Genomic DNA, 25,518 nt, shown 5'->3' with positions numbered 1-25,518 from the left:
ACTTAAAAATCACAACACTCGCTTCACTCGCACTAACCAACTACTGTAATTTAAAGTACCGTAGCCTAACATAATATCCTAATTTAATCATTCCCTAAAATAGCCTAACCTAGGTTAACTCAACTTAATAGCGACTGAATTTCTATTTCTGATGGAATAGTGTCTACCAATGGCTTTAATTTTCTTAACCATTATTATTATTATTATTATTATTATTATTATTATTATTATTATTATTATTATTATGTACATGAATATTAGGACTCGGCTAAGAGCCTCGTGGTCGACAACCCACGCTCCCTAGTTAGGAGCGCCTGACGCCCCTTTCAGTCGCCTCTTATGACAGGCAGGGGATACCGTGGGTGTTGTTCTATTGCCCAACCCACGGGGAAATCTATTTTGGGTTGTGACTACGAGGCACTTAGCTGAGTCTTGACATGGCTTTCACTATTCTGGACCATCCGACCTCCCCTGGTCAACACTTGTTCTTTTCCGACCGCGACGGCATTAGCGCATTCGAGGCCTAGGAAGTTTTTCATTTCCACGCACTTTGTAGTCTTCATCTTTCTTTTGCAGATACCCTCATTTTTCGAAGTGTTGGTCCCCTTCCATTTGTTTTCTGATTAGTGTTTATAGAGGATGGTTGTCCAGTTGTAGTTCCCCTTAAAACAATTATCACCACCACCACTTTGTACTATATAGCTTCATGGGTTATCAATAAAATAGTTAAGAGTAGCTAAGAACATCACTCTTGTTGCATATGAGCAGAATATTTTTGCCTTAGAACCCAAATAAATACCATATGATTGGATAACAACAGTTACCATACATAATTTAATGCACTCAACTCCAGAGGCATTTAGTGTTTGTCAACATACTGGGGTAACCTTTTAGAAACGCAGTAGATATCGAAAATGACTTTCTTAATAAAGAAAACGCAGAAGGTAATTTATTACAACCGTCATTTAGTACTTTAACTACAGTACTTCAAGTTCAGTATTTCAGGTAGCGGTAATCATAATATGACACAGATACTGTACAGATTACTATGTTTCTGTCAATAAGATTACGTATTTGACAGATGATATTAATAAGAAACACAGTAAGACCAAATTGTAAGGAAGTAAAAGAGAAGAACTTAAGCTTTTCTGTTGGTTCTTGTTTCTCAAAAAAGAATTTCAAGCTATGTTAATTATCTTCCTATTCAAATAGCTGTGAATGTATTCATATCATTTAAGTGTTATACCGTTATATATAGGCTACATGCCCAGTAGATGCCCAATTAATTTTTTTATGAGAAACAGTTGGTATTTAGTATTTATTTCAATTTACGGTACCGAAATCCTCTAAATTCGAGTACACTTGCCTTTGGTTACGCTCGCTTAAAGACCCAATATGGCGGCTCCATAAGTGGCATTCGTGACTTGACCTCCCTAGACAGACCTTGTCGGAGGCCTCTGCGATAAAGACTGGCGTGCAACAGGGTGACGGATTGTCACCACTGCCTTTCAGCCTTGTTCTAGATAAAGTCATTCGAGAATGGGAGAAGGAATTGAAAGCTCAGAAGCACTGGAAACCCATTCAACTTGGATGAAAGAACGATGACATAAAGGTCCATTGTTTAGCTTTCGCACATGACCTAGCAATACTAACAGACAGTGATATTTCAGCAATCAAAGAGACTGAAGTCCTCAAGAAATCCGCTGAGAAAAGTGGACTACAAATCTCATTCGAGAAGATCAAGTTTATTGCACTAAATTCGATTCAGGAATTACAAACAAAATATGGGCAGATCAAACGAGTTCCATACTTTAAATATCTTGGTGAGATCCTAGAACCAACAGGGTTGGAAAACGAAGCAAAGAAAGTCTGATTACAAAAACTCAGAAAAGCATATTGGAGAACCCGTAACATCTACAACAGGAAATGCATGTCCATACATACAAAAATCAAACATTATAATACGGTGATTAAACGTGAAGTGCTGCATGCAAGTGAAATCTTGGTACTTAATAATAAATGTGATCTGGAAAACATCTCAAAGGAGGAAAGGAAGATCTTGAGGAAAATTCTGGGCCCAGAGAAGAAAGAAGAAGGGTATAGACTCAAATCACGCAAAGCTACGGAAAGACTGTCCAACCTTTCCGCAGACATCAGGAAATGAAGACTGAAATTCTATGGACACGTTCAAGGCTAACCCACATGATTCTGACATATACTGAAAAACTGAAGAATGTACCATGGATACAAGATGTTAAAAAGGATCTGGAAAAGGCGCAGACAGAAACATCAGAAATACTGGACAGAAACATTTACCGCCAGAAGATAAATAGATGGGTAGTAAAACCAGAGAATGAAGTCCCTAAAAGATCGGGGACTAAGTGGTCAGAGGAAAGAAAACAGGCACACAGTGGAAAGCAATATGGTCAAAGGCAAATACTAAATGTAATGCATGATCTAACAGGGTCCATATGCAAATAATAATAATAATAATAATAATAATAATAATAATAATAATAATAATAATAATAATAATAATAATAATAATAATAATAATAATAATAATAATAATAATAACAATAATAATAATAAATAATAATAATCAAATAATAATAATAATAATAATAATAATAATAATAATAATAATAATAATAATAATAATAACAACAACAATAATAATAATAACAACAATAACAACAACATCACCGAGCTCGAAAAAAAAATTATATTGTTACTATTTATTTATTCAGATCTTCTAATTAGCAAATTTTAAAGTTTAAAAATGAAAGGAAGGATAGAAATTAAATTTCAAAATTTAGCGCTTTAACTTATGCTCTGGTCATATCCTTGTTATTATTATTAGTAGTTTACTATATGAAAATGATAATAACATAATCCAGGAAATCCACTGACATGAGGCTGGTGTATTTGAGCACCTTCAAATACCACTGGACTGAGCCGGGATCGAACCCCAATGCTTCTGCATTCTGAGCTACTCATCCCAGCATCACACATCACAATGGATCATGAATAATACAGTTGAACCTGACTTATATGTATATCAAGGGGCAGAGAAAAAACTACTTGTAACTCAGAATTACTTAGAAATCTGACTTACGCAATACATCACATATTTATTGAAAAACCAATGGAATAAATCTATATGTGTAAATACTTGCAAATAATATATACATTAGGACAGAAAATATTATTTTGAACTTGGTCCAGCCTTAAAGAAATCAGATAGTTTGGCTTATTTCACTTTTCTTGCATTAAGAGTATAAACCTCCTTTAGCAAACTTGATAATGAATTCAAAGCATTTTCACTTCAACTTTTCGCACTGATGTAACGCCTAAACACTTCGATTGCACTTAACATTTCACTCAGTTCAGGTGTCAAGATTCAAGTCGTTATCTCCATCTCCAATGACACTATCGTTTGTAGCTGGGTTCATCACCGCTGCGTTGTTGGCATACATCAGCAATAATCTCTTCATCCGGTAGTTCTCCACATACAGCCAGACTGTCATCGAAATGCACAAAAGTATAGAATTCTACACGCTCCGGTAGCGTTAGCTCATTGCCAGACAAAACTTCGTCCCCATAATCATCGTTAGAGGCAGCCTCTTCTAGTAAGACAACAGCTTTGCGGAAACAGTTGCTGATTGTGGAGGATGACACTTGCTTCCAGGCAGCCGAAATAAAGTCCATGGCTTGTACCAAATTAATGGAGAGAGGTTCATTTCCTGCATCACTCAGTGTTATTAAATTTTGAGCCAGCATTTTTCTATAATGCACTATGAAATTTGCAATGATGCCCAAATCAAGCGGTTGTAGAACACTGGCACAGTTATGGGGGGAAAATTCCATTCGGACGTTCTCCAGAACGATTTGAGGTGGATGTACTGCACATCGATCCATAAGAAGGATCTTCTTCTGTTTCTTTTTCATTTTTCAACCATTGTTCCATTGGATTCATATTCCTTAGGTTTTGTTTTCCCACCCTTAAAACACCTGGATTCTTTGATTTTCCTATCACAAGTTGGGGAAGTTTTCCAGATCCATCTGCATTAGTGGCGAGAAGTACTGTTACACGAATTTTACTTTTCTTCCCTCCATGGCATGAGTCACCTTTTTCAGCTAATGTTTTATTAGGAAGGAGATTGTAGAATAGACCGGTCTCATCACAGTTGTAGATGTTTGGAGGCTGATAATTGCTTACAATATCCGGCAGAACCTCTTCTTTCCAGTGTTGCACCGTGACGTCGTCTGCAGATTTTGAGTCACCGCAAATTGTTCTCCCTGTGATTCCACGACGATCTTTAAATCCTTGCAAGCATCCTGATGAAGCCTTGAAAGCAGCAGTGATACTCATAATTTTATCTAAATCTATCGCCTTTGCCTTCAGCATGTCTCCACTAATTGGTAGAGCTGCAGCCCGCTTTTGCTGGAATCATGTGAAAAGTTCTTTCTCCAAATCTACGTACCATCCTTCTTGCTGACGGCTGCACTTTGCTGTTTTGAATCCAGATTTAAGAACTCATCCAAAATACCATTTCTTTTACTGATGACTGTACATAGTGTGATATAAGCAATCCCTAAGTCTGAAGCGATTTCAGTTTTTGTTTTGTGTGGATTAGCGTCCACTTCTCGTATAACTTTTCCTTTTTCTGTTCTCCAAGTAACTGAATGACAAAACTACTGTTCAACAGTAAACACCAGATACCGGCATCGCGGACATTTTACTTCTCCGTTGTTCCCACGAAAGAAATTCTCATATTCAAACAAATTTACTGTACTTTTGTTTCCGCACCGAAACCGCCCACTTTGCTTATAATGTATCTCAATTTTTGGTGGCGTGTCAAAAATGACGATGACAGAGGAGGAGCGAAGGGGACTCTCCTTTGTTAAGCCGCAAGTAAGGGTCAACAATGTCACTCGGCGAAACTCTTGTGTTCTGTTTCAGCACCGAAACCCGATCGCTCTAATTCCGCCTACGCCGACAAAGAGGAAACTTCGTAAATACAGTAGTTTCTTTTTAAAAAGCACATTCTCATTACAATTACGCAAATCTGAGTTATATTTCACTGGCACTTAATACGTTTAACAGCGAATTATGTTTAAACGGATTACGTATAAATAAAGTTTTATTAACACGCTTTTAAATTATGTTTTGCCGGGACCTGAAGAAAATTACATACAAATACGAATTACGTAGAACAGAGTTACGTATTAGGCAGGTTCAACTGTATTTTAATTATGAGGTAAGGCTGTGACTTCATTTATAACGCTTTTTAAGAGGAGCTGTTCATAAATACCTTGCATGGATTTCAACAACAATCTTCCTTCAAGCAGCATAAATGTAACTAAAGTAAAATATAAAGGATAAAGCGTGGTGGTGATTGTTATTTTAAGGGAAGAAAGCATAAGTAAACAAAACAAAACAAAACAAAACAAAACAAAACAAAACAAAACAAAACAAAACAAAACAAAACAAAACAAAACAAAACAAAACAAAACAATGCAATTTATCAGACCCTAAAAGGGTAAAGTACGAGGGATGATCAAAAACTAAGGTCACAAGATAGATATTCCTGGAGTTTTGTCTGTTATAGAGAAATTAGTAGTATGTAGTAATTCTAATACATGTCGTTGACAACCATGCAGAGTTTCAGTCATGCACCACCTACAGCGCTAGTTGTAGGTGAACACAAATGGTGACTCGCTTGGAAAGCTGGTGAAGAAATCCGTTCAGTTATTCGATTTCTGTAGGCGGAACATGTAATCGCGGCTGAAATTCACCGGCAGCTAACAGAGGTTTACGGAGAGACTGAAATGTCTCGTCAGCATGTCGCAGAATGGTGTCGAGAGTTTGCGGCCAATAGAGAAAATGTCACCCATGAGGATCGTACTGGCCAACCCAGCACAGCATCAACAGATTTGAACACAGCTTGTGTGGAGGAGCTCATTCAGGACAACAGGAGGATCACGTTATGGCTTATGACGAGGAAATGATACACTTCATGACAATGTAGCAAGGATAGGATTTTTACCAGGAGGGAATAATCAAACTCATCCCACGAAGTGACAAGTGCCTAAACCAATATGGAGACTAAGTCGAAAAGTAACCTAATGTATGTACTGTCAGTTGGCTGTATTGGTTGTATGAAATAAAATGTACAAGTTTCACTGCAGGCTTTGTAAACTTACTTTTTGTTCAACCTTCGTATATATATACAGGGTCTTTATTTATGCTCGAACTTGGCCGCCGATTACAGGTCGCTACCGGCCGCTGGCGCGCGCGGTTTTCGGCACTCGGCAGTTGTTGAGAGCTGAACTCCGAGATAGTAGGATGTTCAATGAAGCTACTGCGCACTGTATGTCGTATTGTATAGTGTTTTATTGTGATTGTTTATAGTGCTGTAATGTATGTGAAATATTCGTAACGTGAATGTGTATATCTGCATAATACTTGCATTAAGTGCAGAAAATCGTGCCCTAGGACAAGACAAAAGTTTTGAGCGAAATTTCCAGGGAGACCCATTCCTGTCAATCAGACAATAAAACAACTGGCCAAGAGATTCAAACCTACAGGTTCAGTAAACAATAAAAATAGACGTAAATGTCGTTATTCCCTTACTGAAGCGTGTTTGGTACGAGGATCATAAGTAAAAATCTGTGGCCCCCTCGTAGCCCAGATTTAACGGCATGTGATTTTTATTTGTGGGGAATGTTAAAAAATGTAGTTTATGGGAACAACCCTCACACACTAGATGAACTTAAAGACAATATACGAGTTGCAATTGCATCCATCAGTGCTGAAGAACTCTGTAGAGTAACCGAAAACTTCATTAGGAGATGCCGATTATTGTGGCAGTGCATGGGGAAAATTTTCAGCATAAACTGTAAAAATGGTGAGTAAAATGCAAGATAAATGCATGATAATGATTTTTGAACATAAACTGTAAGCATGGTGAATAAAATGCATGATAATGATTTTGAGCACTGTATTCTGCCGTACATACGCACGTGCGGTAGCCGGCAACTGAACCGTCACTGGTGGCCAAGGTCGAGCGAGAAAGTACCTTCCAAGCATAAATAAAGACCCTGTATATGAAAGTAATAATTTCTTTCATGCATCTCGAAAAAACTAAGAGGTATACTCACTTCATTGAGAAGTCTTTGAAATGTATTGAACCTGCCATATATGCACACGATGAGACATTAACAATACGTGAGTTTATGTCTTGTTCCTGGCCACCTGCCTTTAGATGTGGTAGGAGCAGATGTGTTAACAAACAGTGACCAAGGTAGTTGACAGCAAAATGAGACTCATATCCATCCTCTGTTAACTGATAAGGTACAAACATGATGCCAGCTGTAACAAAATATAAAAATATTTTACAGATTGTTTACAAAACCCTAATAATTAAAAGATCTTGTTTAAGAAGGAAAAATGGTTAATAATGTTTAAACTGGGGGACTTGAATATAACGCAGCAAGAAGCTAGTGTACCAAAAAGGCTCACTGAACTTACAAATATTATGGACTTTGTTTTTTGACACAAGAATAACTTCAATCTCCAGCATCAGTCATCTATTTCAACTTTTACTATGGCAAAAAGCTGTGGATCATTTCTTTTAAGGTGTTTCTGTTTTCTTTCTCATGTAATACTTTTGACATCTTAAATATTTTCAAAGGATTTGGAAATTTTTTGAACATTTCCCGTGATAAATTATTTCATTTCCTTATCCTATAAATGAACATTTGCCCCAATTTTTCCTCAAGAATTCCCACTCTTTCTTCATATTACGGAGCTTTCCTACTTTTAAAAGCTCCACTCATGCATATTTGTCTCCTAATATCATTCCACGCCATCTCTCCCCTGACAGCTCAGAACATACCTACTCCTTAATCGAGCAGCTCATCTCCCAACTCCCAAGTTTTCCCAGCCCAAAGTTTGCAACATTTCTCTAACACTACTCTTTTGTTGGGAATCACCCAGAACAAACCATGCTGTTTTCCTTTGTATCTTTTACACTTCTCATATCAAGTAATCCTGGTGTGGGTCCCATACACTGGAACCGTATTCTAATTGGGGTCTTACCAAAGACTGAAGAAGGAATTTATTCAAATTATTAGGAATTTAAGTTAATAAGCAAGACAATACCTTTTATTAAAATTATCATAAAGACTAACCGTGCAAAACAAGAAATACTGAAAAATAAAACATGAAAAAATAACTGCGAAGTAGAACTGGGTAATGATATACGTGCCAAAATCAAAAATCTTGGGAAATGAAAGAAAACTATATTACGTTGAAACTAATATAATTAAGTACATTTTAACAATATCCAGGTATCATTTAGGTTAAAAGAAAGATAATGATACAGAACAGTGTAGTACAGTCTTGCTTACTAAGACACAGAAGTGCAACAAATGTACAGTTTTCAAGCAAACAATCACTACTGATCTGCATTTAGAGCAGTTGCCCAGATGGCAGATTCCCTATCTATTGTTTTCCTAGCCTTTTCTTAAATGATCGCAAAGAAATTGGAAAATTATTGAACATTTCCCTTGGTAAGTTATTCCAATCCCTAACTCCCCTTCCTATAAACGAACATTTGCCCCAATTTTTGTCCTCTTGAATTCCAACTTTATCTTCATATTGTGATTTTTCCTACTTTTAAAGACACCACTCAAACTTATTCGTCTACTGATGTCCTCCCACACCATCTCTCCACTGACAGCTCGAAACATACCACTTATCGTAATCTATAATCTTCATTTCCGTATTGACAATTGCACAATTAAAAACAGGAGAGGATTTCCACCAATCAATACTTATTTATTGTATATATTAAACTACAGGACCGGTTTCGACCTCATATTCAAGGCCATCTTCAGCTGAACCATACATACATATTTATATAATGAAGCTTTGATTAAGATTGTGGTGTTGAAGGAATGCCATATGATGATGATGTACATTTAGTTACATACAAATGGGGCACGGCTTAGCGTGAACTGGCGTATATGTCATTCTGTACAATATTGCAACTGTATGTCTAAAATGTTGAAGGTCTTAAAGCTAGTGTATAAAACACGTCTTTTCCTAAACTAACTTATATATATGTACAAGATAAAAACAATATATAAAAACACTTCATGCATATGAACATTCGTTCTTGCTTGGTGGTCAATACATCGACTAACTTCCATATTTAAGTCTTATTCACAGTTGTACACTTCAGCTGCTATTCTTGGAGTTTGTAAAATTGCATGGATAAAAGTTTTGTCTTCCTGTGCGTATGTGAGATAAAACACTTTCAATTTTTAAAAAGGTGCCAAATGTATGGATGAAATTCAAGTAAAATATGTTCAGCTCTGCTGTGTGTGTTGCCCTTTTATTAGAACCAATTCATGTTGTCTTTTTGGCGTCCGTAAATTTGGATGGCATTGGTTTCAAAGTAGTGGCTCCTTTCCCATTTGTAGCTGTGCAATGATGTTATGTTTATTGTTGTTGGTGTAGCTGAGTTGTGTTTGACATGCTCACCAAAAAGATAACATGAATTGGTTCTAATAAAAGGGCAACACACACAGCAGAGCTGATCATATTTTACTTGAATTTCATCCATACATTTGGCACCTTTTTAAAAATAGAAAGTGTTTTATCTCACATACGCACAGGAAGACAAAACTTTTATCCATGCAATTTTACAAACTCCAAGAATAGCAGCTGAAGTGTACAACTGTGAATAAGACTTAAATACGGAAGTTAGTCGATGTATTGACCACCAAGCAAGAACGAATGTTCATATGCATGAAGTGTTTTTATATATTGTTTTTATCTTGTACATATATATAAGTTAGTTTAGGAAAAGACGTGTTTTATACACTAGCTTTAAGACCTTCAACATTTTAGACATACAGTTGCAATATTGTACAGAATGACATATACGCCAGTTCACGCTAAGACGTGCCCCATTTGTATGTAACTAAATGTACATCATCATCATATGGCATTCCTTCAACACCACAATCTTAATCAAAGCTTCATTATATAAATATGTATGTATGGTTCAGCTGAAGATGACCTTGAATATGAGGTCGAAACCGGTCCTGTAGTTTAATATATACAATAAATAAGTATTGATTGGTGGAAACATACCACTTAATCGAGCAGCTCATCTTTCTCCCAAGTCTTCCCACCCCAAACTTTGCAACATTTTTGTAACGCTATTCTTTTGTCGGAAATCACCCAGAACAAATCGAGCTGCTTTTCTTTGAATTTTTTCCAGTTCTTGAATTAAGTAATCCTGGTGAGGGTCCCATACATTGGAACCATACTCTACTTGGGGTCTTACCAGAGACTTATATGCCCTCTCCTTTAAATCCTTACTACAACTCCTAAAAACCCTCATAATCATGTGCAGAGATCTGTACCCTTTATTTACAATCCCATTTATGTGATTACCCCAATTAAGATATTTCCTTATATTAACACCTAGATACTTACAATGATCGCCAAAAGGAACTTTCACTCCATCAACACAGTAATTAAAACTGAGATAACTTTTCCTATTTGTGAAACAATCTGACTTTTACCCCGTTTATCATCATACAATTGCCCACCGTCCATCTCACAACACTATCAAGGTCACCCTGCAGCTGCTCACAATCTTGTAACTTATTTATTACTCTGTACAAAATAACATCATCTGCAAACAGCCTTATCTCTGATTCCACTTCTTTACACATATCACTGATATATATAAGAAAACATAAAGGTCCAATAATACTGTTTTGAGGAATTCCCCTGTTAATCATTACAGGGTCAGATAAAGCTTCACCTACTCTAATTCTCTGAGTTCTATTTTCTAGAAATATAGCCACCCATTCAGTCACTCGTTTTTCTAGCCCAATAGCACTCATTTTTGCCAGTAGTCTTCCATGATCTACCCTATCAAATGCCTTAGATAGGTCAATCGCAATACAGTCCATTTGGCCTCCTGAATCCAGGATATCTGCTATATCTTGCTGAAATCCTAGAAGCTGAGCTTCAGTGGAATAACCTTTCCTAAACCCAAACTGCCTTCTGTCAAACCAGTTATTAATTTTGCAAACATGTCTAATATAATCAGAAAGAATGCTTTGTCAAAGCTTACATGCAATGCATGTCAAACTGACTGGCCTGTAATTTTCAGCTTTATGTCTATCACCCTTTCCTTTATACACAGGGGCTACTGTAGCAATTCTCCATTCATTTGGTATAGCCCCTTCAACCAAACAATAATCAAATAAGTATTTCAGATATGGTACTATATCCAACCCATTGTCTTTAGTATATCGCCAGAAATCTTATCAATTCTAGCTGCTTTTCTAGTTTTCAACTTTTGTATCTTACTTGATTGATTGATTGATTGATTGATTGATTGATTGATTGATTGATTGTAAATGTCATTGTTATCATAGGTAAATTTTAATACTTCTTTAGTATTACTCACATCCCCTATCTGGACATTATCCTTGTAACCAACAATCTTTACATACTGCTGACTGAATACTTTTGCCTTTTGAAGATCCTCGCATACACACTCCCCATGTTCATTAATGATTCCTGGAATGTCCTTCTTTGAACCTGTTTCTGCCTTAAAGTACCTATACATACTCTTCCATTTTTCACTAAAATTTGTATGACCACCAATTATGCTTGCCATCATGTTATCCTTAGCCGACTTCTTTGCTAGATTCAATTTCCTAGTAAGTTCCTACAATTTCTCCTTACTTCCATTTGCATCCGGGAGATTGTGGGTTCGAGCCCCACGGTCGGCAGCCCTGAAGATGGTTTTCCGTGGTTTCCCATTTTCACACCAGGCAAATGCTGGGGCTGTACCTTAATTAAGGCCACGGCCGCTTCCTTCCAACTCCTAGGCCTTTCCTGTCCCATCGTCGCCATAAGACCTATCTGTGTCGGTGCGACGTAAAGCAACTAGCAAAAAAAAAGAACTTACTTCCATAACCATTTCTAACTCTATTTCGTTCCAACCTGCACCTCCTTCTTAGTCTCTTTACTTCTCTGTTATAATATAGCGTATCTTTACCATTCCTTATCACCTTCAAAGGTACAAATCTATTTTCACATTCCTCAACAATTACTTTAAACCCATCCCAGAGTCCATTTACATTTTTATTTACCATTTTCCAGAGATCATAGTTACTTTTTAAAAACTCCTTTATGCCTGTTTTATCAGCCATATGGTACTGCCTAATAGTCCTACTTTTAAGACCTTCCTTTCTTTCACATTTATTTTTAACTACGACAAAAACAGCTTTGTGATCACTAATACCATCTATTACTTCGGTTTCTCTATAGAGCTCGTCTGGTTTTAAAAGCACCACATCCAAAATATTCTTTCCTCTAGTTGGTTCCATCACTTTCTGAATCAGGTGCCCTTCCCATATTAACTTATTTGCCATTTGTTGTTCATACCTCCTGTCGTTTGCATTACCTTCCCAATTGACATTTGGTAAATTGAGATCACCCGTTACAATCACGTTCTTTTCCTTATCGTTTCCCACATAGCTGATTATCTTATCAAATAATTCTGAATCAGCATCTGCACTACCCTTTCCAGGTCTGTACACTCCAAAGACATCTAGTTGCCTATTATCTATAGAAATGAGCCTTACCCCTAGAATTTCGTGCTTGTCTTTAACTTTTTCTTAGCTTACAAATTCTTCTTTCACTAGAATGAATACTCCCCTCCTACCATTCCCATCCTATCTCTACGATACACCCTCCAGTTCCGTGAGAAAATTTCTGCATCCATTATATCATTTCTCAGCCATGATTCAACTCCTATTACAATATCTGGTAAGTATATATATCTATTAAATTACTTAATTCGATTCCTTTGTTTACAATGCTTCTACAATTGAGCACTAACATTTTTATGTCATTCCTCCTTGATTTCCAGTTCCCTGTTCACTTAACACTGGGAAAGATGTAAGTGCCATGTGAAATGTCTTTAGAAAGTGATACAAGTGTGAGGAGCAGGGAGCATGATATTGACTATAATAGTATTATTAAGTTTGAACAGCATTTATTACAGAAGAACACATTATACTATGCAACTGATGACAAAAATATGAGACAGCAAAGTAGGTCTAATATCGTTCATTCGTAACATTTCGTAACGAAGGTTCCCAGCATTTCTCACTTACAAAGTTCTTTATAAAAGTCATGATACTTTGGATACAAATATTCCAGCATTGCCAGAAGATCTTTTTTTCCTCTCTGCTGTAATTTTGCTGCTAGAATTGGAAGGGGTGAACTTCCAAGTCAAAATGTCTTGCACTTTCTTCCTTTTTTTTTTTTTGAACTTTGTGTGTTGTCCACTCTTCCATAGCATTGAATGTGTTCGTAGTTTTGATAGTCGTGGGAGTAGTGGAGGAAACCCGAATCCATGAAACCTTATTTATTTGTACCTTCGTAGTATTCAGGAACTCATCGGCCTTACAAGCAAAATCAAGGAAGTCGCTACTTTGCATAGCTACTACCTTGAAAGGTTTCTTAATCCTGGCTGACCTAACAATGTTATGGAGATCCTCTGGCACCATAGCTTTACACACTTTCTTACGTTTCTCGATCACACCAAAATCCTGATCACATGGCATGTAACTGTGGCCGCTGACAAGAATGTTCATATCTATGTACTCAAACTGATTTTGTGTTGCTAGGTACTGCTTTTGTGTTGCTAGGTACACTAGTAACATTAAAATCATTCATTTTTGTTTTGTCTGGCGCAGTTATCACACCACAGTGGCAGTCTCATCTTAGTAGTGTTATGGGATGTGAGAACATGGAAGAGACATGAAGCAATTTCATTGCCTCCACGACCTGCTATACCCTTGTGCCACATGCACATGTAGCTATCACCAGTATCACCAATATTAACACACAAATTAAAATTTGAGAGCTGCCTTGAATAGAACATAGCACTATGTGTTAAGTGTGAAAAGAACTTGCTGCAGGTCCATGGATACACATAACATGTCACTTAAAGGCATCTGTGATGCATGTCTATCTTGGCTTAGTAAAGAAAGTGCTTTCTCAGCCTTACGTTGATGTAATTCAAGTTGCTTTTCTGTTGCAATCTTTGTAGCTCGAGAAGCTTTTTTTTTTTTTTTTTTTTTGCTAGTTGCTTTACGTCACACCGACACAGATAGGTTTTATGGCGACAATGGGACAGGGAAGGGCTAGGAGTGGGAAGGAAGCGGCCGTGGCCTTAATTAAGGTACAGCCCCAGCATTTGCCTGGTGTGAAAACGGGAAACCACGGGAAACCACGGGAAACCACGGAAAACCATTTTCAGGGCTGCCAACAGTGGAGTTCGAACCTACTATCTCCCGAATACTGGATACTTGCCGCACTTAAGCGACTGCAGCTATCGAGCTCGGTAGCTCGAGAAGCTTTAAGTTGAATATGCATCACAGGGACAGCATGTGTCAGTTTTAGGCTTACCGAATGACACATTCAGAAAATCGTTCTTTAAAACTCCTTGATAATAATTGTACTGCACATGGGATTCATATTTGAGCTGGAATACATAATACATGCGACTGACATTTAAATCAGCACTCAGATACAGCTTGCTACTAGCATTCCTTCCATAATAGTTCTCTTCTTTCGGAAATGACTGTATGTGTTCGCGAATGAGGTTATGGTCTTCCTCAGTATACCTCACCTTATGAATATGTGACAAAGGGTTTCTTCCTCTTTGATCATTACAGGCACTGTTGCCCAATTTCTTCTTCATATTCAATGTTTGTAGCCTTCTATTGGATACACCAAAAATTTCTTTAAATGTTCTCGCACATACCTGAACAAGACCGTTTCCACTCAGAACTGAATAACACATAGTCGCTTGCTTTCACAGGGATCTGAATAAATTCCATGTCGCCTTCTAGCAAGATTCAGAATGTCTATGCGATTCATGAGATATGTTCCCTGTTGCTCATTAGAAATCTTGTAAAATACTAAGAAGAGACGTTCTTTCTGCTTCTGTAAAAGGTCTCGGCACTTGTATTTACACTTGCAGCTCACCTGTAACAAGCAAATGAGGATTATAATAACGAAATCTTAATTTAGTTAAAGTGATCATGTTAATCGAATTTAAATGGGACAGAATTTTATTGTAATTTAATTTTGTTAGGACTCTTGAATGTAGACATAACCTACATGCATGGCTGCAGACAGAAAAAAATATCATAACATACATACCACAGATGGAGGCGGAAGTTTCCCTGGTTTCATTTCACTTTTGCCATTTAGTGAACGTAAGAAATTACATTTTTTGTCTGTATTGAACTGAGAGTTACAATGAATGAACTTTTAATGACCACCTATTCAATACAATAATAATGTTGTTTATAGATGTAATTACAACATTCTAATAATATTCAGTACTAGTTTCGACACATTTTTGCCTCATCCTCAGCTGTACAAAGAAATTGGAATATAGGCAAATTATATAAAACTCATGATAGATATTGAATTGTGCGTGATATAAAAACCCTATGAAATCTACATTAAAACAATGCCACATAATAAAACCTTATTGAACAAGCTAAAAACTTATTTAAAGATAACAATTTCATGATGTTCCGTATAGAACTGTATCAGAGTTTCTTATTTATTTGTATTGAATAGGTTGAACTACGTTATTTGTTATTTCAATTTAATTGTCAAGTTAAAGACTTGCGAGTCAAACATATTATACTGAATGCTGAATAACAGTTCTCAAGTTGATTCATGTCCCTGTGGACATACAGTAGTAAGTTCAATAAATTTGGTGAGCGATTTACAAAAATGATAAAATATTTTGTGTTTTAAAACATTTTTATATTTAATTCAACTACGGTTCATATACTGCAGAGTCATCTTAAAATAATCATGAATATTGCTGAATAAAATGTGGGTATGGCGGAATTCTTCTATATCTAAGGCCTATGAGGTGGAAACACATAAATAACTCCTTAAGATGTAAACAGGAACCACGTTATTCAGTTCAAATGTGGAACCTGTGAAGAATAAAGAACACCAATAATGATTCAAAGCGGAAAGTTTTAAGACTCTACTCAATATTATAAGTGTATGCAAGACTCACCCCATATGGCTGTAGACTGATCGTAATGTAAATAATGTGCATTAAACAATGAACAGCTCGAGTCAGGTGTGCATATCTGGATGGGCCAAGGGAGGGGTGATAGGGGTAGGCAGAATTAGGGCATGTGGACCGGTCGTGTGGAGGGGATCTGGTAGGCGTGGACTACGAACTACGAAACGAATATTGAGAAAACTTGTTGCGCATAATATGTAAAATTAAACTCTTGTTTGGAATTTGAACATTTTTGAGAAATGCTATAAGGAAATCAAAGAGAACTTTTGGTGTCTCGGATATATCATTTAGATTGAGAATTGCATTGAAATACTGGTCTAGATGGATATAACAGAATTCAGTAGCATCCAGCAATGGTCCTTTACTTAAAGTTTCTAGTATCTGAATGTCTTGCTCCAAGCTTGTGAAATTATGTTTTAATTCGTGGACATGTTGGCCTACCGCAGAGAATCCACTGTATCTCACGGCATTAACAAGTTCAGGATGCAACAAAGAATTAAAAGAGAAAAGTTACTTAAGTATGGTTCGTCCATTATTGGAATATGCAAACAGTGTTTGGGATCCTCGCCAAGAATACCTAATAAAAGAAATAGATAGTGTGCAGAGGAAAGCAGCAAGATTTGTAACAGGGGATTTCAGGAGAAAGAGTAGTGTATCAGAAATGTTAAAGGAACTAGGGTGGGTAACTTTAAGTAAGAGAAGGGAGAAAACTAGACTTATAGGATTATATAGAGCCTATACAGGAGAAGCAGCATGAGGAGATATCCGTGAGAGGCTTCAGTTGGAAAATAATTATACCGGCAGGACTGACTACAAATATAAAATTAGAAGAAATTTTGGCAGAAGCGATTGGGGTAAATTTTCATTCATTGGGAAGGGTGTGAAGGAGTGGAACAGTTTACCAGGGGTAGTGTTTGATCTTTTTCCAAAATCTGTACAGATATTCAAGAAGAGAATAAACAGCAACAGAGAAAATAAATGTTAGAGGGCATTCGACCAGTGCAGGTTAATGTAAATAAAAAATGTGTGTGAATAAATTAATTCCATCCCCTGGTCTAAGGAGTTTGGACAGCCAAAGTATGGGACTGCCTGTAGGGGTGAAGTACAGTGGGGACTTCGAGGGCCCGGGACCGCTACGGTAGCTGTGAAGGCCCTTCAGGAGCTCTGAAAAGTGGTGGCAAAAGGGGCTCTGGTTAAGATGCAGCGGATCATTATGCTACTTGGGTTCCAGAATGGGTAAAAGAAGAAAGTAAATAAATGCAATGTAAATTTTAAACTTATACCAGTTGTATAGTATCTTTTGAAGTAATTCTACATACTGTATATCAGTTGACTATATTTGTAAGTAGTACAGGAGATATTATAAGTAGAATTTTGTAAACAATATAAATTTATTAAGGATGAGCTGTGTGTTTAATAGAAAAAATTGTTAGCGTAAATTGTATAATATTGTATTATAGGAAAATTTTCTTCTCTTGTTAATTTAATACTTAGTACTTGACAATAATGTATTTTAGTGTACCATTTGCCACCGAGGTAGATACCTCATTTACAAATAAAGAAATCTTGATTTGATTTGATATCTTATCTTAAAGTTGCGCCCAGTTTGCCCGAGATAGGCACTACCAGTCATTGCACTGAAATCTATATACTCCACATCTGAGATAAGGATTGGATTTATTTATAGTGGCTGAATTATGTAACACCTCAGTACTCCTATTATCAGTACTAAAGGATATCTTTACTTTATTCTTATTAAATATATTAGTGACTTTATAAATGTTGTCATTAAATGTGAAGTTTGAATAGGAATTATGACTGGGTTTATCTCTGCTTAGCGTGGTTTGCGGACAATGTCTAATCTTACTGATTATACGTTCGATGAAAGAATCTTTATAGCCGTTAGCATAAGCTATAGAGCGAATGGTGTTCAACTCCTTGTTCAAGTCAGCTTTAGAATTTAGACTGAGGTGTTACATAATTCAGCCACTATCCTTATCTCAGATCAGGAGTATATAGATTTCAGAGCAATGACTGCGGTAGCGCCTATCTCGGTTAAACTGGGCGCAACTTCAAGATTATATATACTGAACATGTTAATGCCGTGAGATACAATAGATTCTTTGCGGTAGGCCAACATGTCCACGAATTAAAACATAATTTCACAAGCTTGGAGCAAGACACTCAGATACTAGAGACTTTAAGTAAAGGGCCGTTGTTGGATGCTACTGACTTCTGTTATATCCAACCAGTATTTCAATGCAAATCTCAGTCTAAATGATATATCCGAGACACCAAAAGTTCTCTTTGATTTCCTTATAGCATTTCTCAAAAATGTTGAAATTCCAAACAAGCGTTTAATTTTACATATTATGCGCAACAAGTTTTTTCAATATTCGTTTCGTAGTCCATGCCTACCAGATCCCCTCCACATGACCGGTCCACACGCCCTAATTCTGCCTACCCCTATCGCCCCTCCCTTGTCCCATTCAGATATGCACACCTGACTCGAGCTGTTCATTGTTTACTGCATGTTTTTTACATTACGATCAGTCTACGGCTGTATGGGGTGAGTCTTGCATACACTTATAATATTGAGTAGAGTCTTAAAACTTTCCCCTTTGAATCGTTATTGGTGTTCTTTATTCTTCACAGGTTCCACATTTGAACTGAATAACATGGTTCCTGTTTACATCTTAAGGAGTTATTTATGTGTTTCCACCTCATAGGCCTTAGATATAGAAGAATTCCGCCATACCCACATTTTATTCAGCAACATTCACGATTATTTTAAGATGACTCTGCAGATTATGAACTGTAGTTGAATTAAGTGTAAAAATGTTTTAAAACACAAAATATTTTATTATTATTGTAAATCGCTCACCAAATTCATTGAGCTTACTACTGTATGTCCACAGGGACATGAATCAACTTGAGAACTGTTATTCAGGATTCAGTATAATATGTTTGACTCTCAAGTCTTTAACTTATTCAATAAGGTTTTATTATGTGTCATTGTTTTAATGTAGATTTCATAGGGTTTTTATATCAGGCACAATTCGATATCTATCATGAGTTTTATATAATTTGCCTATTTTCTGATTTCTTTGTACAGCAGAGGATGATGCAAAAAGTGTCGAAACTAGTACTGAATATAATTAGAATGTTGTAATTACATCTATAAACAACATTATTACTGTATTGAATAGGTGGACATTAAAAGTTTATTCATTGTAACCTTTGCCATTAACATAAGGACGTCCGTGAATGCGATGTTCTCTGTTAAAAATCCGTTGTTTTACTTTTGTCCCACCATTTGCAGCTTGCATTTAGCTAACCTTCCCGCAAGTAAACAACTCGTTGGTGCACAAACGGTTCCACAGAGTGCGCTGGCACTTGTATCACTCCCTACAAAAATGCTGTTGGACTTACATCAGGCTCCATCTATCGGGGAGGGTTTGAACTACAAAGGGAGGTTGGTTCAACTTATATCCTTTTCTAGAACCACTGCTACCCGGCTGAGTATCACTCGCGGACACGGAACCAGTACTACTCGGTCGAATATCACTGTTACCGGTGCTCGGTTGAGGATCGTTTGCCTGCACTGTCAGATTTAATTCAGGATTTTCTCATGCGATAATTTCCAGGTGTGATTCCCACGGCCTCCACATTACTGCGTGAAGTGAAGTGAAAAACAACACACTTCACAAATATTAATTAACGAAGCAAAGAAATAATCCAAAACTTTCAAACAGCGAACAAAGCAAGTGTGAATTGTCTGAGCTGAAAAGAGAGACTGACGTCTATTTAACAAGAGGTGCATTGGCAACAGAGTTGTGAGGATTTCTGAAGGGGAATGCGAACTTCCGTTTTAAAGCCCACTGCCGTCATAAATCACCCCCTGCTAGGCCCGTAAGTGGCCAGGGTGATCAAACGTTTGCCGAACTCTTTGAATGCCGCTGGGTACGGGTTGAGCGTCAGGACTTTAATAAGCATATGAGTTGTGTAATCTAAACATAAATATATGTGAAATATCAAACTTACTTGAAGCGCGCCATCATGATTCAGCTGCTGTGACAATGACACGAAACAAAAGTGCGCCGAAACAATGAGTCGATATGTATCACGTAATAATATGCTCACACACAGTTGCCACATGCTTCTTGAATTGATCTACACAGTCAGCAATCAATTCCAGTGCTATACAAAGCACTGAGAGCAATCTAAATGAAAGAATGCAGGCCGTGATCATATGGACACGCAAGGCGTTAACAGGTTAAGAACCAAAATGGAGAAATAGTCACAGATAGGCAAAACGTTACTGAAGTTATTAGAGATTTCTACTATAAGCTGTATACATCAACCATTAATAAACCACCCAGTGATGAACAACTAGCCCAGAATTATACACATGAAGTAACACCGGAAGTAACCACTGCTGAGATTGAAAGTGCACTTAAACAACTAAGGAATAAAAAAAATCCCCTGGGGAGGATAAAATAACGAATGAAATACTAAAATTAGGTGGAAGAGATCTGCTAGAAGCCGTGAGAATACTCCTCAACAAGTGTATTAACTCTGGAAGAATACCAGAAAATTGGAAAAATGCTGAAGTGATACTTCTCTTCAAGAGAGGTGATAAGGAAAATTTAGAGAACTATCATCCTGTAAGTTTGTTATCACACCTTTACAAGCTCTTGACTAAAACTGTAACCAACCGCCTCACAAGAGAACTGGATTTTTATCAACCTGCTGAGCAAGTGGGATTTCGTAAAGGTTTCTCATCTATTGAACACATCCAGACTATTCGTCTTCTTGAAAAAAAAAAAAAAACACTGAGTACAACATCAAGATTCATCTGGCCTTCATTGATTATAAAAAAGCTTTTGACTCAGTGGAGATTTGGGTTGTGCCGTTACACTGCCAAACACCACAACAACAACCATAACGGCCAGCCCAAGGTATGAACTAGCAGTTACACAACTGCACCAGTTCGTAAGAAATAAGTGGAAGCTCAATCAGACACTATACACTCCTTACAACAACAAGAGAACAAGAAAAACTTACCTTCACAAGTGGAGAAGTGTCACAACAAACCGTGGATAATTTTAATTAACCACTGTACTGGTCATCAGAATACCAAAAAGTGAAAGAACAACAACATACCTTTAAGAAGGTAAAATAATTTAATCTTGATACCCAAAGTAGAACAACCTTTTTTTTAAATATAAAAAATAAAATTAAATAAAACCGTCCATAGAAGAGAAAAACAAACAATAATATAAGGTAATTAACAACTGAGGAAAACTCCTGAAAAACTGAGGTCGGCCAACCAAAAATAAGTGTAAAAGGTACATGACTACATGATAATTACTTTAAGTGAGTAGTGCCTTTGGGGTGCTTTTCAAAGGGTGACCTTGAAAGTACAAGTTTTCTCTTCATTTACTCTTACTTTCATTTAACTTATTATATTCGTCCGGATAGTGTGATCATGGAGCTTTCGCAAGGGGATCAGGGTAATTACGTCTCGAGTGACATAAACACAAGTAGAATGAACAGACGTTAAGACAGCCGAACAAACACAAACCGGGAAAATATCAAGTCATGAAAGGTTGGATAAGGTGTTAAAGTCACACAGACACCAAAATAAAATATTTACTAAAGCGTCAGTATCCCAAAAACAACCACTACCATCACTACAGAGTAGCCGTGGTAACCAACATACGCCATCAAGAGTTAGCAATGACCAATCACAAAGCATTAGCATAACAATGGTCGAAACATAAGGAACCCGGAAATTCCAAAACTCATTTACATTTTACAAGAAAAAAATAAAAGGAAAAGCAGGAATAAAATTAAAAGAGACCCAAACTTAATTTCTGATACCCTGGAGAAAACTCACATGGTCCTAAAACCTTTCCAAGAGGTAGAGTTCCTTTGAAGTACATATAGAGGAGATACAGCTTATCTCCCAAAACTCCACATTAATAATAATCATAACTTTTCATAATTTCCCAAACTAGATGAAACGCAATACACCTTCATACCACACATATCCAGATCATTAGGATATGTATATTATATATATATTTTTACAGAGGAAACCCGAAAACTTGAACAGTTACTGCCTTTTAAATTTTTGAACCAACAATTAGCATTATGGCCTTTTCAAAGGTCTTAAACACACGAAAGTTCTGATGATGATGATGATGATGATGCTTGTTGTTTTAAGGGGCCTAACATCGAAGGTCATCGGCCCCTAATGGTACGAAATGAAAGAACAAAAAATTCAAAGGCATCCACTGACCAAAATAAAAATAAAATGTCATGAAGAATGAATGAATGGATAGACAGGAACCCAACAAAACACAAAACAAACAAACAAAAACCAGTGGAGCGGACTCAATGCAGATCGAAAATAACATTGTTACCGACCAAGGAACCACTTACAAAGCACAATGATGCTTGGTGTCTAAAGGGGGTGCAAAATCCACGTCTAAGGCCCCACAGAATGGTACATGTCGCGAGTAAAATAGAACCATGGTATGTGTCATGTTGGGGTATTAATCAGAAGTAGCGAAGACTCACGGTGTTCCACAAAAGATGGTACTACTCACAAGTATTGCAATACGTACAAGTAACGCAGACCTATGGTGTGTCTCACACAATGGTGCAACTCATAGCCAACGCAAACTGAGAAGGTTCCCCACCTAGGTGTACTAAACACGGGCGCCGGTATTCCCGTGGTGTTCCTCACATAGTGGGTACTAATCACAGGCAACGCAGACCCACGGTGCTGCTCATATAGTGGTACAACTCACAGGCTACGCCCAGACCCGCGGTGTTGCTCACATGGGTACGACGCACGGGTACTGGAATCCACCAGGCCAGGCTTTTACTGCTACTAATCACAAACCGATTTCGTACCGAATTTAGTGGTACTACTCGCAAGTACAGGCAACCTATGGTGTTCCCCGCGTGATGGTACGATTCAAAATTAGTTTCATGGTTCTAATTCAGTCAGTCCTTGGTCGCCCCTTTTAGTCGCCTCTTACGACAGGCAGGGAATACCGCGGGTGTATTCTACATGTGCGTCCCCCACCCGCAGGGGGTACGAAAGTTCTAGAAGAGGGCATGTTTTCCAAAACATCATTCCGGTCTCCGGAGACTAAGTTCAATTTAAATGAAGAAGAAACTTACAGTTGCAGCATCAGGCTTGTAGTAACATCAAAGCGTCAGTTGCTCCATACTCACGTAATGATATCACAGAATATTGCATTTACTGAAGAAAGGAGGACGCTCTTCAAAATTTAAAAATTAAACCTTTAAGAATGGCAGAAAGCCATCGCACTAATATATTATGTCGGATCCATAATGTGCGCTAAGGCCAAAAGCCGGAGCGAGTGAGTAGCATGTCCTTCTTCCATCATGGTCAAGCTTCTTCTCATTTCATAATGGCCGATTACTCCCGCTGGAAGAGAGCAGTTCAACAAGATGGCGAGGAGTTCCCTGATTGGTCGGAGGCGAGGTCACGTTTCGACCACACCATAACAGATGGCAGCACACAGCAGAATGAGAGTTAAGTATCAAGAGCAAGTCCCAGAGAATAAATTAATTACTTAAGAAATATGATGGTTTACAAGTAGGAGAAATCCAAGTTGAGAATATAAACGTGACACTGTTTTCTACGGCTAATTGGCCAAATCAAAACCGTTCCTTGGGAAAGCAGTTTTAAATCCGTAATACTGTCTCACGGTAATCATGAAGGCACTTCAAAATGCCATGACAAACTCAAGGTATATAAAGCTCCTGAAAAACATTTATGATCAAGCAACAGCAAAAAAATGAAATGGCATATGGCTTTTAGTGCTGGGAGATCCCAGGACGGGTTCGGCTCGCCAGATGCAGGTCTTTTTATTGACTCCCATAGGCGACCTGCGCGTTGTGAAGAGGATGAAATGATGATGAAGACAACACATACACCCAGCCCTCATGCCAGGGAAATTAACCAAGGATGGTTAAAATTTCCGACCCTGCCAGGAATCGAACCCGAGACCCCTGTGACCAAAGGCCAGCATGCTAACCATTTAGCCATGGAGCCGGACAGCAACAGTGGTAGTCAGAGTGGACAAAGACCTCATCACCAATAAAATCCCAGTTGGCAAAGGAGTTCGACAAGGTGACACAATCTCTCCAAAGCTGTTTACCCTTGCCTTGGAAGATGTATTCAAAACCCTTCATTGGGATAATAAAGGAATAAGAATCAACGGGTTATATTTGAACCACCTGCGGTTTGCCAATGATATTGTTGTATTGTTGGATGCGCTTGAGAACGGTTGGCTGTTGAGAGAGCTCTTGCATTATTGTAGTGATAAAGTAGTGAAAACCTATTGAAATAGCTAAATTTTGTGTATATCATTTAGTGCTGTTTATATAGTGGTGTTTAGTGCTTGTTGGTAGAAATTGGGAGTAGTGATATTTATTTAAATTTTGTAACAAGTAATTCAGTTGGTCTTCAGTAAATTACGTTTTCTAGGTTAAGTAGGCTAGCTAGGTGTACCTTGTTTCGAATTTAGGTTTAGGAAATACTTTAGGTAATAATATTAACTTTAAAAATATTTGTAAATATCTGTAGGTCCGTTGGTTATACTTACAAAGGCAGATTATCATAAGGAATAGTACCGTAACTTCTGCAGCAACTTCTCCGGTATTTCGTATAGATATCCGTTCAAACTATCGCGAAGGTAATAATTTACTACATTTAAAAAAAACACGATAGGCCTGTAAACTTCCATTTAAAAAGAAGTTAAAGAGATTACACGGTAATAGTTAACAGTCGTATTGTTATTGATTATTGTCGCTCCTCATATTCAAATATTGCATTGTTGGCTACAGTCGTGAACAAAGGGTGTAGTGTAGTCAAGTAAATAAAAATCAGCTGACCTTGTATTCCATTCATTTGTACTTCTGAGTAGGTAGTTAAAGTATCCGTAATCTATATTTCGCTCCCTCGATCTTCCGAATGTACTATTCGGGTGAAGATAAAAATGGATTGCATGGAGTGGGAATACTGATTGGAAAACGACTGAAGAACAAAGTTATGAAGGTTGAATATATCAATGGAAGGATTATGATGATAAGACTGAATGGGAAAAGAAAATACTTAGTGATCATTCACGTTTATATGCCAACCTGTAATCATTCTGATGAAGAGGTAGAAGAGTGTTATGAGAAGATAGATCAACTCATTGAGAAAGAGGAAAAGAATGCATGTATTGTTGTAATGGGCGATTGGAATGCGGTTGTTGGTGAAGGATCAGATGGTAAGACCATT

General features: G+C 37.3%; 1 protein-coding gene across 2 annotated transcripts in view; it reads right to left on the bottom strand.

Annotated features, from left to right (window-relative positions):
- Positions 1-25,518, bottom strand: part of LOC136866094 (dehydrogenase/reductase SDR family member on chromosome X) — a 136,827-nt gene that overhangs the window by 35,827 nt on the left and 75,482 nt on the right. For both annotated transcript variants that reach the window (XM_067142757.2, XM_067142758.2), the window contains exon 4: positions 7,168-7,378. In XM_067142757.2, coding sequence (XP_066998858.2) covers positions 7,168-7,378 — 211 coding nt within the window. The remainder of the gene's footprint in view (positions 1-7,167; positions 7,379-25,518) is intronic.

This window comes from Anabrus simplex, chromosome 3 (assembly GCF_040414725.1).
Source record: "Anabrus simplex isolate iqAnaSimp1 chromosome 3, ASM4041472v1, whole genome shotgun sequence".
NCBI lineage: Eukaryota > Metazoa > Arthropoda > Insecta > Orthoptera > Tettigoniidae > Anabrus > Anabrus simplex.
The sequence above is the reverse complement of the archived record's forward strand: the minus strand, read 5'-3'. Positions and strand labels throughout refer to the sequence as shown.